The following is a 13299-nucleotide window of genomic DNA, read 5'->3' on the forward strand; positions in this document are numbered from 1 at the left end:
GCAGGTACCCAGTCGGCCTGCGTCGATGTCCAACTCGTACGTCCCCTCGCGGAGCAGCGGCGAGGGCTCGCATTCGTTCGCCACGAACGGCCACCCGCAGCCCCCCATGCGGCAGCGAATATGATCGCTCCCCGCGCCCGGCCCCACCCCCGTCGGGGTCGTCCTCTCAGCTCTACGCTCGCTCATTCTGGTCGGTATATATCTCATGTGCATCGCTCGTATCACTCTTGCATTTCCGCTCCACCTTATCTGTACTCCATTATACTCTCACACCCTTAACGTATCGTATGACACGGACCAATCCACCACAATTATACCCCCTCGAGCCGGCTGAAAGGGCAATGGATTCATTCGTATCAAATGTTCCTTCCGGTTTCTGACGCTTCGACGAGCTCCATGGGCATAATCGTAACGCTTTACAGTCTTCCGATGACATGTAGCATTAGCGACAATAATTCAGACCTCCATCTTTCGTGTTGAAATCCAGGTAAGTTGTATGCAGAAAGCCCTTCAAATGTTATCTTATCACGCGAGTCGATTGCGAACGATAGAGTATGCAGAGCGTGCATAGCATAGAGTGCATGTTACGTGATACTTTTGGTAGCAAAACACATGGTGGATAGCAGATACAAAAGTAACCCAACAGTTTACTTGAGAGGAATGCTGCGAAATAGATTTGAAAATCTAGAATGGCCCCATTATAATAGGAATGAATCACGTACAAACGAGATGCTGAGCGGATGAGGTAAGAAGATGATCAATGAGATGATGCAACTGAGTGTTTCGGCGTACTTACAGTGTGTTGCACCAATCTATGGGATAAGTCGGATTATAAGTATCGATACGATGTAGTCAGAGAGTTTGAACTTACACCAGGACGGCCGTGCTTGACAGGCTTGTACGAACACGAGAACTCCGCAAGATAGTGGCCGGTCATCTCAGGCTTGATCTCAACCGAGTTGAATACCTGCGCAATCGCATAAACTCACCCCAGGCAATGCAGAAAAAAATTGAGCACACCTTGCCGTTATAGATGCCGACGACGCTGCCAATCATCTCGGGCACGACGATCATGTCGCGCAAATGGGTCTTCACGACCGTGGGCTTCTCATTCGGGGGCGCCTCTTTCTTCGCCTTGCGCAACTTCTTGATCAGACCCATGGGGCGGCGTTTCAAGCCACGCTGGAACCGTCTCCGTGCGCGGGCGTGGACGAGCTGGGGCAGAGGTAAGGGGGAGACAGACATGTTAGCGTCGGAGTATCGTACCTCAACGAGCTGCAAAGTGTCAGAAAATCAGCAGCCGTCAATTTGTTATGACGAAGGCAGACACACCTCCTCATTGCTCAAATCCAAAAGCTTGTCGAGTTCGACACCGCGGTATGAGAACGTGCGGAACGTCCTCTTCTTCTTGAGCTCGGCGGCGAGGGCGGGATCGGTTACAGAGTCGTCGGCCTGGCACGAATAAGCACATTGGTCAGCATCGCTCCTTCAGAGTATCGTCGAACACTGCGAACGCACCATCTTGAGTGTCGTGGGCGGGTTTTGCGTCGAGGACGATATGGGAGGCGTTGTGGCGGAGTGCGAAAGGAAGAGTGGCTGAGCAGTGCGTGGGAACACAGCTGTACAGTTTTCAGCCACCGATGGCTCCTGGTATTGCGATCGTAGCGCGCGATCTGCTCAGTCAACACGTCGTCGGATAGAATCCACAGGTCCTCCCGTAGCGGATTAAACGTGAGTAGCGTGCTCGACATGTCGTTTATTGTTGCCGCTAACGGAGTTATGTGCGACTCAGTGATTTGTGGCTACCGTACCCATCTTTAACGAGCACACAAAGTGAGTGCGATGCGCAATTACAAGGTGTTGGCTACGTGCAGGTACTCAAGGACGTCGGTGGGTGCTAGATGCGTCATATTGCTGCCTACCTGCTCCTCCAGCTTGGCGGGAATGCTTCCCCGTCTGCGAGCGACGTGAAGAAGGTCCTCGATGCTGTTGGCATTGAGGCCGACGACGAGCGCCTCGAGAAGCTCGTCTCCGAGCTCGAGGGCAAGGACATCAATGAGGTGCGCTTTGTGCGCGTCTGCGCTATTTCCGCTTTGCTCATGGGATTTTGCGATGCTAGTTGATTGCTGAGGGCTCTTCGAAGCTCGCTTCCGTGAGTGCAGTGCTAGTGCGAAATTTTCCATGACGCTCATCGGGTGTAGGTTCCTTCTGGCGGTGCTGTTTCTGTCTCTGGTGGTGGCGCGGCTGCCGGCGGTGCGCCCGCTGCTGCTGCCGAGGAGGCCAAGGAGGAGAAGAAGGAGGAAGAGAAGGTACGCAGCCACTGGCGGTGTCTTACGTCTACGGCGATGCTAACTGCAGGTGTAGGAGGAATCAGACGACGACATGGGTTTCGGTCTGTTCGACTAAGCGGTTGTTGTCTAGCACTAAAATCATACTTTGCTGCCTGCTGTGTATATGTATGCACTGTAGCGATTAATGATACTACGTCAGCCTGGATTATGAGAATGCAGTCGCTCACAAGTTGAGGTCCTTCATTGAGTTTATACAGTGGCACTGCGACAATCTGTTCATCGCGTCACCTCAAGCGATGGTCGCACTGGTCTTTTATCCGCTGAGTGCAAGAGTGATCACAACCCTCCTCTAATCTGGTCATGCGATTTTCTCGCATTGACAATACCACTGTCAGGAAAGATGAGTAGTGAATGGTACAGCTTAGCATTTCCGATATGCGTAATGAGCCTGAAAATGCGAGCGCGGATTCCGGGCGGAGATTATAGCTCAGTTTGGCGAGGGAGGCGGTTGCTAACGACTCATATGGCCGCGATGATGAATATGAGCTCGGGGACGCTAGAGGGAGGGCGAGGACGTCCCTGGCCGCGGGAGAAGCGCGTCGGGTATGAGCGGGATGGCAGCCGCAGCGGGCCAGGAGCGACCCGAGATTTGCCGTCGGTGGGACGAGATAGCGTTGGGCGCATAGGGCGAGCTGGGACCCGCTGCTGCGGCCGGCCCCGAGACGCGGTTCCCAAGCCCAGCGAGGCCGCGGATCGCAATCTGTGCCGGCGGACGACGCGATGCCGGCGGGCTGGGCGTGCCGCGGCCGGTGACGCACGACGTCGGGGTCCGCGCCGCTCGCACTTGCCTGCGCAGCTCCTCGCTCCTCGCTCCCCGCCCCCCGCCCGCCGTCGTCCTCGACGCCCGCCCCCTCGTCCTCGCTGCCACAAACACTCCGGCGGCATTCCTCCGCGTTCCCAGCGACGCACGGTTCTGTCCGCAGTGCGCCTCCGCGCCGAAAAGCCCCCGGGCTCGCACAAGGCTGATTCGATGACGCCCGCGTGAGAGAGCGATGACTCTCCGTGCCTCCCTAAATGGATCCGGTAGATCGGTTTCGCCCTTGCAGATTCCCCCCCTTGTAACGCACGCGCCCGCCCCTTCACTGTTGCCTTGGGACCACCACCGTCCTCGCTCCCCGCGTCTCCTCCGCAATTCAAACCCCCCTGTTTGACTCTCATTTTGTCATTTCTTCCCCGTCTCCGTCGCATGATTAGCTCAGCCCGCCCTCCCCATTCATAATACACACTCCCTCGCCGTCTGATCATACTCTCCGCCTGCCCCATGGATCCCCACACCCAGTCCGGCGCCATTTCCCTCGTGCCCCTTGACACTCAGAGGTCGTCTCCGCGTACGTCTGGCGCGAACCCTCGGTGTCCCTCCCTCACCCCTTTCTACAGCTTCCGATGGCGCACACATTGTCCAGGAGCAGGCTAGCCTTGCCTTTGTCAAGGGCGGAAAGCGAAAAAGGCTGAGCAAGGTGAGATTTCACTTGACTCGCGGTTACGACCTCGCCAACGTCATCCGCGCCAGGCCTGCGATGCGTGCCACAAAAGCAAGCGGCGCTGCGACGGTACAGGTCAGTGCCAGAGCGTCCATTTGCCTCGAGCTTGCTCTCATTGCTCCTATTCGTACTCCCAGCGCCGTGCAGTAATTGGTGAATGGCATCGTCTTTCATTTGCATGATTGTGATAATAAATTCGCAAAAGTTATTTCGCCTCAAAGAAATGCACATACACCGATTCGTCTGGTCGCCCCGTGCCAGCACCGCGGAATGGGAACCAAGAGCGTCCCATGGGCCCGAGTCTGGTATGTTCTTCTTATCTTCTACCATCGACATGTTCAATTCAGTGTCGGCCGGTTTACGCGATATAGGACATTCCCACGAATCATGCAGGAGATCTGTCCCCTCCCATGCCTCACCAGGACAAAAATGACAATCACGCAGCCGCACCCCCCAAACGCACACGCTCCGACACGAGTTCCGCCAATACATCGCCACAGCATTCTCCGGGACTGGATCACCCGAAAATTCCCTCTTCACCCCTCCTTGACCCTGACACCACTCACGAGCTAGTGAATTGTAAGCCTCAGCATTTTGTGTGATGAATAAATGCTGATTTCCCTGATCTTCCCCGCGCATAAGTGTTCTTTGCCCATTGCAATCCACACAGATTGATCTTCCACAAGCCGTCATTCTCCGCGGCGCTCAGCCACAACAGGCTACCGGAGTATCTTGTACTCGCTGTCTGCGCCGTCGCCGCGCCTCTGTCCAAGTCCGTCTCCGCTCGAGCGTCGCTAGCGCGCGTAGCAGGCGTGCCTTTCTACGAAGAGGCCGTCTCCATCATGTTTGATAATGCGGGCCGCCTGTTGAGCGAGCCGAGCCTCGCAACGGCGCAAGCCCTCTGCTTGATGGAGATGCACGAAGTGGCAGCGAGCCACTCGTGGACGAAACACTACAAGTATTTTGGTGCGTCGCCCCGACCATCTCGCAGTCATCGCCGACCAATCGGCCACATCTGACGTTACCCCATTTATAATGCTCAGATCTGGCGCTGCGTGTCCTCGAGGAGAGCCTAGAGGTGCACGTGTCCGACGACCAGGTCCGCCGACCGGCGGCATCCCCGCCGCCGGATTCCCTGGATACATACATCGAGCGCGAATGCACGCGCCGCTGCTTCTGGCTAATCCAATGCATGGGCTGGATCAACGCGATCTACACCTATCGTCCGATGCGCCCCCGTAGCGTCGAGATGATGGCGACGATGCGACTTCCCATTGATGAAACAACGTTCGACCTCGCCGTGCACTGGAATTCAGCGAGTGAGTGTGGCCGTTGCGTGCATGTTGCTTCCCCGGTGATTGACCAATGCTGCGGTGATTTCAGCATCTGAGTTTCTACACGTTCCCGCGCCGCGGACGCGATACGCGTCGCACTTTGGACATGTATGCCGCATCCTCTCCATCTACACTAACGTGCAGAACGCGCTAGGTACGTAATTATGGATGCAGATTCTCAGCTGCGAGCCGTGCTGATGCTCGGGAATTGCTTCCTTTTGCGACGGCACACAGCCCGGAATGAGGGCCCAGCGCGTGAGTCTGTGATCCGTGACTGTAGACGGACGTTGGATGTGAGTTTCATTGTCATGTCGTGCCGTTTTCCCGGTTTCTGATCCACCGATCCAACCAGGCATGGGCAGAGTCGCTACCCGCACACCTCCGCTTCTCGGAGGAAAATCTTGAAAAGCAGACGACCATGTTCGAAACGAGCTCGAATACGGGTGCCTGGTGTTTTTGCTTCATGCACGCTCTCCACCCGTGCTGTTGGCTCGCATTGGAAGAGGTAACGCTCCTCTTGCTTCTACCGAGCCGAACGATCTTGCGAACTTACCGGACAGGGCGAAGGGCGATTAGGCGAACCGGTACCGTGGGTGCGCGACCAGCTAGGGATGATCTTCGAAGCCACTGGAACTCGGGCCAAGAATACCATTCTCTGTACGTGTCAAATGATGCCATGGTCTAGACTTGTTCCTGATGAACGTATTTGGTATACCTATCAGCCGCATGTGTCCTTTGGGTCAGTATCCGAATGCAATACACCCTCGATCACTATGACCATATTAACACACTGTCTCGCAGTCATATAGCAAGTATCACCCGGACGACAAACGGCTGCATAAATGGGACACAGACTTTGAAAAGGTTTGGGGATTCCGTGTCACCGTGGTGGCCGATCAGTGGCGGCATGTCCAAGAGAAGGAGCGAGCCCAGGCAGCGGTGCCGGCGGCGATTGCGAGCTCTAAACATCGAGATAATGTCGCACGTCCTGGCTCAACGGCTGCGTCAGCCGGCGTGACCACCGCGCCTGTAGAAAGGATGTCCGGAGAACTGGGTGTACAGTTTCACGGAGATGCGAGCGTGGACGGCCGGCTGAATGGAAGCCAGAACGCGCGTTATCATCGACCCGCGTTCCATCCTGAGGCTGAGCAGGCCGCTCAGCCGCCGCACGCGCGGAATCAGCGCGAGACGGCACAAAATTTACCTTCGTTGAAAGCGAGTGGACTCCTCGAGGCGTCGCGGTGGAGAGCGCCTTCGGAGGCGTTCGCGAACACGCTATCGATCTCGTCGTTGCCGCCTCCGCTGGACAACGATGGAAGAATAGCATCGCGTCACCACTCCCCTGTACGACCTGCGAAGGGACCCGCAGCGACGACACCAACTATGCCTGTCGGACTCGATTGGCTGGGCAATGGCTCGTAGTCAACTATTTATTGGATCACGCATTTCCTTTGCTTTATCTCGACTCCGTCAATGACTGATTGTAGCACGCATGATTGTGTATAATTTCCCTGATACCTTCTTGTGAATATGCCTTTATGCGAACTGTAACAAACAGACTACCTGAGGGCATTGAGTGACATGGTTATTACAATATATTACGAGTAGGAATACCGCAGGAGTACGACCGTACGATGCGAGAAGCCTAGCAAGTTCAAGGCTGTTTCTTGAGGTTGCGGTGCAGCTCCGGATTCACTAGTACTACGCGACCGAGCAGCTTCTGGACGACATCGTCCTTGTTCTTGTAGTATAACTCGCTAATCTCCTTGAGTTGTACCTGCGTCTCCCGATCAATTGTCGCCTGCGCGGACTGGGTGCTACCTGCATGCTGTTACATAAGTGCGATGCTACCGCGTCAATGAAAGGCACGGCTCGCATGGAGAAGAACGCACAGATGCTTCGAACGCCTTGATTTGTTCCTCCTTGGCGCGCTTGTATTCTTCTATCTCCTTAGTTGCTTGTAAGTGCGCGTCCTTGAGTTTCTGGACCCGATCTGTGAACAGAGCCGTCATTTGTTAGGGATGTTACAATGCCCCGACAACGCCCCGGACGTACATTGACGGGCCTGCTGGACGACTTTTGCGGCTTCCTTCTCGGCCTCAAGGAGGGTCTGTATACTCTGAGATTGCTGCGCAGCCTGGGAGATGGGCTTGAGCACGGGCGGACGGGGGCAGCGAGGGGACGACTGACCATCGGAAGGAGGCAAGAGTGATTCGGACTCCGCCGGGCGTCGAGCGACGCGAAGACTGGGCGCCACTGCGAAGGCAGTCTAAGGCCATTCATTGCGGTGGATAGCTCAGACAGCGCGGCTGACAGTGAGCCAGCGCGTGCGGAACAATGGCCAGTAATCCTGTAGACCCCCTGCAAACTTTGTCTGCCGCCCTCGCTGTCCCGCCCGATTCCAAGGAGCAGGGAGAGCTGCTGGCGACGCTGCGCGACTCCTTGGAGGCGCACCCCGGCCCCATACCCATTCTCTGCACTACCCTCGTCAAGACTGTGTCCGGCGCGGGGGACTCACTCTTGAAGCGATGGGTTCTCGACCTCCTACACTTTGCCATCTGTCGTTCAGCACTCTCGCTTGAGGTGCGCACTCAACGTGCGTGGGCCTGTTTCTTGAGTTTGGGGGACCCGTTGTTAATCCTGCGTTCGCGCTTACAGTTGCGTCCCAGTCACTGGAAACCTTGGTCGGTCTGCTGGGAGATCCGAACCAGGCGACGGTGAAGGTCGCCGTGCAGTGTTTTGCTACTGTCTATGCGCTACTCTTCCGCTGGCTGTGAGCTGGATTACTTGGCTTTGAGAGACATGGTCGCTGACCTGTGCATTTGGCCGTGCAGATGTGTGAACAGGAACAACCGCCAGCAGTGGGATGCGCTGTCACAAGCCAAAGCACGCATCTTGGAGTTCGTGTGGTCGCCTCACGTTAGCAGTGGTGTCAAGTTTGCAGCTGTCAAGTTCATGCAAAGGGTCATCCTTGTCCAAACACGCGGGATCATTGATCCAAGGGTACGTTCAGTCCTCGAATGTGGCGTACAGATTCATTTCTGATAGATGTTTACTTATGCGCTTGCAGCTACAAAATAAAAATGACCCGAACTTATCCATGTGCCCTACAGACCATCCCTTCATCTCCGTCGCTGCGCTCGATGGAGAGGGGCTGAAGCTTTTGGAAAGTGTAATCACGATGTTGTATACATGCAAGTGAGTTTTTTTGTTTCACTCCTTGTACAGTATGTGTATGCTCAAGGTAACTTGTCTCAGAAATCCCGATATCTTGTCGGCCATTCTGAATAGCTGGGCTACCTTGATAAAACTACGACCTGCTTTGGTTGACGTTGTCGTTTCTACATTGGCACAGTGGACACCAGTCAAGCTAGAGGGTTTGCCTGCGTCAAGCATCAAGAGTGTCGAAAAGTCTATTCGAATATTACTGGTCCATATCTCGCGGTACATTTTCCCACTGCTATGTGCGTAGGTGAATCTCATGTCCTGTCTGCAGAAATTCGCCGGGTGCCCCCTTCACATCGCAAATCCAGGCTGCCCTGGCAACTCAGGGCGCACGAATGGACCAGGCTGCTGCGGCTGAAAAACAGCGAAAGGTTGCTGCCGCTGCAGAAGCATCTCGCAAGCGCTCTCCTACCGGTACCCCCTTGCAAGACGTCCCCGACTCCAAACGACCGAAGCTCGAATCAGATGTCATCCTGCCAGCGGGATTTTCGGGCTTCGACTTCACAACACTTCCCGCCACTCTTGTCACTGACCTGATTGTTGCCAACATCCAGGCGTTCTCAGAGGCAGCGTTGATGGGACTTGTACAGGCGTATCGACATAGCAGGTCAGCCGATAGCGCAACGCCTTCAACTTCCATTGTATCACATCCATCCGCTGTGCCTGCGATACAAGTGCAAGCTCCCTCTCCACAAGAAGTGCCACCTAGGAGACCTGCTACACCTACACCTCCCCCCGCCGTCGCCACCGTTGTAAAAGAGGAGCCGTTGGATCCTTTGAAGATGGATATCGATGAGGAAGAAATTGAATACGAACCTGACAGATTGAACCTGGAGGTGAGAATGTTGCCCGAAGTTACATGTAATTATAATGAATGCATTTCGTTTTTTGTAGCTTTCAGGCGGATCTGAGGCTGTGCCAGAATATGAAGCCGCTTTGGATCATGAGATGGATCTTGCATTCGACTTGCATCCCGCTGACTTTAAACTCCCTCCACCGAGAGATCTCACTGATGACGAGCGGAATTCAATAGTCCGGAGCTCACTTGGCCGTATTTGGGAAGGCGCAAAAGATTTAGCACCCTCGGACATGTTCTCCGAGGCATCACTGGAAGAGTTGAGGACGTCCGGGGCAGATATGTGGATGCTTCTCATCGTCCGGCTTGTGACCCGTGTAACGGACCCAGTATCAAGTGACGATCTAATTGAGAAGAAACCTGAGGATCTGTCTGACATGGTCTCAGAGATCTATTCCCATCAGGATAGGTTACGGCAAACACTTTGTGACTACATCATCGCCGATTTTTCTGGCAGGTCTGTCTATCCCTTGCATTTGGCCGAAATAGTTCTGATTCGGTCCTTTGTCGCCTAGGCTACGTCTCGCAACCACATGGATGAATGAGGAGTGGTACAATGATCAAATACAGTCGACGCGAGATCCACAATGGGTATGCAAGAAAGCGCACCTTCACGCTTTCAGGATTGACTTTTGAATAGGCCCCGAACTATGAAACATGGCTGAACCAGATAGTTGCTGCATATCAAACTCACCTTGATGGCAAGGATAGGACATTTTCTCGGTTTTTGCTCGACCTTCCCCATGTACCCCCGGATGTGTTGAGCCTTTTACGGGAATCCTGTGTTGAACAAGATCGGTAAGCTGTGTCGTGGGTGACTGGCCGGCTCTAACGCAACTTCCCAGACGGCAAATGGGTTTTGCTGCCCTCCGAGAATTTGTCACTCAACGTCCATCCCTTCGTGCAGAGGCCATGAACATGCTTCTCGAGCTTACCACTCATCCCGGTAGTCTTCTGAATTCTATTGGAGCCAATACCAATCATGCTGATTGGTAAAATTAGATAAGGTGACACGGGGCGCCGCAATCAACACCGTAAAGCGTTGGATCCCGGATGTCCAACCAATGGACAACATGATTCGCGATTTCGCCCTACAGCTGCTTCGACGTCTGCAGTCACGACCGTCGCCTGAGAAATCCGAAGATTACCCAATGAATGGGGATGTAAACCACGATGAACATATGGAAGATGGGCAGCTCCCACCAGAAGACATCATCCAGACCCCGTATTTGCCCGAGCAGCTTGAGCTTCCTGCGAATAGTGCCCAAATTCTGCAACATTTGGAACTTCTTTTCGCATTGTCAACGAAAGTTCCCGAGTTTTTAGACGAGTAAGGATCTACTATTCGTGACCATCTTCAAAATAAACACTTATTCTTGGATCAGAATTTTCGCGGCGTATGGAGGGATGGAAGAGACTGTACAAGACACCATCCAGAAACTCATCACGCCACTTATTCGCGCACTAGGTTCTACTCATGGCAGACTATTGACGCTCCTACGAACATTCCCGCCTGGCGCCGAGTCGCTTGCTCTCCGTGTGCTGACGATCTTTACTGAGAATGGTCGGCCAAGTGCACAGTTGGTCACCCTCGTCAAGTCTCTCATCAATGAGCGGGACCTCGACGCACGATTCCTCATCCCTATAATTGCCGAGATGGACAAGGTGAGCCTAAAATTAGAACTGAGTCGTACAATCTCATGTGTGGAACGTAGGCGGATATTTTGCGGCACCTTCCTCGGATCGTCTCGATTCTCAACGGGAAACCTGAGCCCAAGAACTTGGTCCGTTCCGTGTTCAGTTCGATCGTCACAACGCCTCCGCAGACATTCGGTAGCGTGACATCGAATTTGCCGCGAGTGCGACAAAGTGAGCTCCTGACACCTGCGGAACTAATGGTCTTATTGCACGAATCAGAGAAGGAAATTGGACTGAAGAGTGCCATTGAAGGTAAGCGTCTTTCCCCTGGTAGGGGTCACTTCTAACTGATGTTTGTGCAGCGATTGGCATATGCTTCTCCATGACTGATATCTTTCGATCTGAGATCCTAGCTGTGGTCATGAACCAGCTTATGGACGATCCTGTACTCCCAACTTTATTCCTTCGAACGGTAAGCTAAGCTCATGTATTTAAACATCCATATTTACTCTGCTTTAGGTCATCCAAGCCGTCACCACATATCGATCGTTGGTGGGTTTCGTCTCCACGACTCTGTTGTCCCGGTTGATTACCAAGAAAATCTGGACGAATCCGCCGTTGTGGGAAGGATTCATCCGTTGCGCAAAACTGATCGCTCCGGCGAGTTTTGGCGCACTGCTTCAGCTACCAAAGGACCAGCTGCGTGAACTCGTGGATAAACAGCCGAGCCTGAAAGCTGGGTTGCGTGATCATGTAATGAAAAAGGCGGGCAATAAGGCTCGCGTTGCTGGTCTGCTTGAGATATTTGGGGAGGACGACGGAAGCAGCAATGCGCCCGAGTCGCAACTCGCGGCTGTACCTCTGACTTCAGCTGCGTCATGATACAGGCCCTATGTGTACATCTGACATTTGGTAATACTTATAGCGTAGAGCACGCTTTTTCTGTAGTATTCGACGCTACCCTCGTTGCCTAGCATGTAGAATATAGTACGGTGCAATAGGTTACTGTTACATACTTCATGGCATGTCTACGGCAATGGCATTGAGTGTACGACCTACCTTGTATTAGATCTAGACCGGGGGCCCTTCGATGCGCATACGACAAACAAGTTGAACGCTTGTTAGCAATAGGGTAGTATTTGTCACCAGCCTGTATCTATTGTGAGCAGCCCTTCTCCTAATTCCGGCGGCACAGGCTGTTCAGCCAGCTCCATGCTAGATAGCAGCGTCTCGATGTTAGGCGTAACGATGAAGCGTCTGTTCACTTCACCCAGAACACACAAGCGCTTGTTCGCGGCATCTACGAATACTGCTTGCTGTAGGAAGGACGGCTGTGTTGCTGCTGTGACCTGAGTACAGCCCCCATGTTAGTTATCGGCCATCATGAAATGATTTCTAGACAAAATCAACACACGTCCATGACAATACCATTTCCTAGGCGCATTTTGACTGCACCGCTCTCATAGATCTCAAGCTGGCCAATCGTACCGTCGATTTTTAGTTCTTCAGTCTTTTCTTGTTTGCCTTGAGAGTCAGGCGTTCTGGGAACTGGTGGGCCAGTAGGCGCGGCCGAAGCGGGTGGCTTCGTATCCTGCGCGAACGTAACTTTCTTCGGAACATCTGGCTTTACACTATCTGCCGATGCAGGATCAAAGTCCACAGGTGGTGGCGGTGATGGCGGTGACAGTGCATTGGATACAAATTTGGGGAATGGACTGGGAAACTGGAAGAAGTACAGACGCTCTTGTCGGATATTGGAATCCTTGTACTGCTTAAGATGATATATGCAAGTTGAAACAGTATCACATACCTCTTCAACGTCATTCCCTAGCGCAAAATCGTCGATAATGTCCTCTAATTCTTCTTCTTCCTCGCTTTCACTCAAGTCAACCGCGTTGGCCAGGTTGACCTCCGCCGGCTCCGGCGTGACGTCCACATCCATGGCCTCCGGCTTCGCCACACCTAAACGCAGGATTATATGCGGTATTCTTGGATGAATAAGAAATCAAAGTACCTTTTCTCTTCTTGTCTTCATGATCTTCTTTCTTCACCTTGACGCCTTTCTTCTTCACGAACTTTTCTTTCCTTAGGCTCTCCGGAGCCATCCAGTCCATCTGTCTGATATCGTCCATGTCCACAATTTCTACACCATCGTCTGGATCCGAATACACTTCGGCGTCGTCGTCGACGCTCACATTCCGATTCGCAGACTCTTTCTTGAGCGACGGCGCAGTCGTCTGTGTAAGCCCTGCGCCGAGTTTCGCGATGCCATCAGGACCCTGGGACATGATTGGAGCAAAATTCGAACGGGGCACTGTACGCCGCGCAGAGGTGCCCGCCAATGCTGGACCCATGGCGAACGGACCACTGGCGGTCATTTCCACGAGAGGTGGACGGGGCCCCGCCCCTCTCCC

The 13299-nt window shown here is 53.7% G+C and overlaps 6 protein-coding genes across 6 annotated transcripts; 3 read left to right on the top strand and 3 right to left on the bottom strand.

The window, feature by feature from the left end:
- Nucleotides 1–647: 647 nt before the first annotated feature.
- FIBRA_04530 (uncharacterized protein) lies at nucleotides 648–1751 on the bottom strand (the record flags this gene model as incomplete). The annotated part of the gene is made up of 8 exons (XM_012326324.1): nucleotides 648–663; nucleotides 723–732; nucleotides 797–812; nucleotides 872–967; nucleotides 1021–1275; nucleotides 1333–1452; nucleotides 1519–1596; nucleotides 1626–1751. The coding sequence occupies 8 exons, from the start codon at nucleotides 1749–1751 to the stop codon at nucleotides 648–650; spliced, it is 717 nt and encodes a 238-aa protein (XP_012181714.1).
- Nucleotides 1752–1901: 150 nt separating this feature from the next.
- FIBRA_04531 (uncharacterized protein) lies at nucleotides 1902–2406 on the top strand (the record flags this gene model as incomplete). The annotated part of the gene is made up of 4 exons (XM_012326325.1): nucleotides 1902–2060; nucleotides 2120–2152; nucleotides 2202–2309; nucleotides 2365–2406. 4 exons carry the CDS (start codon nucleotides 1902–1904, stop codon nucleotides 2404–2406), a joined length of 342 nt encoding a protein of 113 aa, XP_012181715.1.
- A 1206-nt stretch (nucleotides 2407–3612) lies between these two features.
- Nucleotides 3613–6588, top strand: FIBRA_04532 (uncharacterized protein; the record flags this gene model as incomplete). The annotated part of the gene is made up of 12 exons (XM_012326326.1): nucleotides 3613–3679; nucleotides 3729–3978; nucleotides 4038–4137; nucleotides 4204–4411; nucleotides 4475–4798; nucleotides 4876–5151; nucleotides 5216–5320; nucleotides 5401–5459; nucleotides 5519–5671; nucleotides 5727–5823; nucleotides 5889–5905; nucleotides 5968–6588. 12 exons carry the CDS (start codon nucleotides 3613–3615, stop codon nucleotides 6586–6588), a joined length of 2277 nt encoding a protein of 758 aa, XP_012181716.1.
- A 232-nt stretch (nucleotides 6589–6820) lies between these two features.
- On the bottom strand, nucleotides 6821–7449 carry FIBRA_04533 (uncharacterized protein; the record flags this gene model as incomplete). Its single annotated transcript, XM_012326327.1, has 4 exons — nucleotides 6821–6994; nucleotides 7059–7159; nucleotides 7222–7303; nucleotides 7357–7449. The coding sequence occupies 4 exons, from the start codon at nucleotides 7447–7449 to the stop codon at nucleotides 6821–6823; spliced, it is 450 nt and encodes a 149-aa protein (XP_012181717.1).
- A 54-nt stretch (nucleotides 7450–7503) lies between these two features.
- Nucleotides 7504–11767, top strand: FIBRA_04534 (uncharacterized protein; the record flags this gene model as incomplete). Its single annotated transcript, XM_012326328.1, has 15 exons — nucleotides 7504–7762; nucleotides 7825–7939; nucleotides 8013–8169; nucleotides 8237–8364; nucleotides 8425–8610; nucleotides 8663–9227; nucleotides 9286–9704; nucleotides 9763–9838; nucleotides 9888–10045; nucleotides 10093–10193; nucleotides 10250–10577; nucleotides 10633–10912; nucleotides 10963–11197; nucleotides 11248–11357; nucleotides 11405–11767. The coding sequence occupies 15 exons, from the start codon at nucleotides 7504–7506 to the stop codon at nucleotides 11765–11767; spliced, it is 3480 nt and encodes a 1159-aa protein (XP_012181718.1).
- A 260-nt stretch (nucleotides 11768–12027) lies between these two features.
- On the bottom strand, nucleotides 12028–13239 carry FIBRA_04535 (uncharacterized protein; the record flags this gene model as incomplete). Its single annotated transcript, XM_012326329.1, has 4 exons — nucleotides 12028–12234; nucleotides 12300–12647; nucleotides 12696–12847; nucleotides 12900–13239. The coding sequence occupies 4 exons, from the start codon at nucleotides 13237–13239 to the stop codon at nucleotides 12028–12030; spliced, it is 1047 nt and encodes a 348-aa protein (XP_012181719.1).
- Nucleotides 13240–13299: the final 60 nt, after the last annotated feature.

The sequence above is a fragment of the Fibroporia radiculosa genome (assembly GCF_000313525.1).
Source record: "Fibroporia radiculosa TFFH 294 genomic supercontigs, scaffold3170, whole genome shotgun sequence".
NCBI classification, from domain to species: domain Eukaryota; kingdom Fungi; phylum Basidiomycota; class Agaricomycetes; order Polyporales; family Fibroporiaceae; genus Fibroporia; species Fibroporia radiculosa.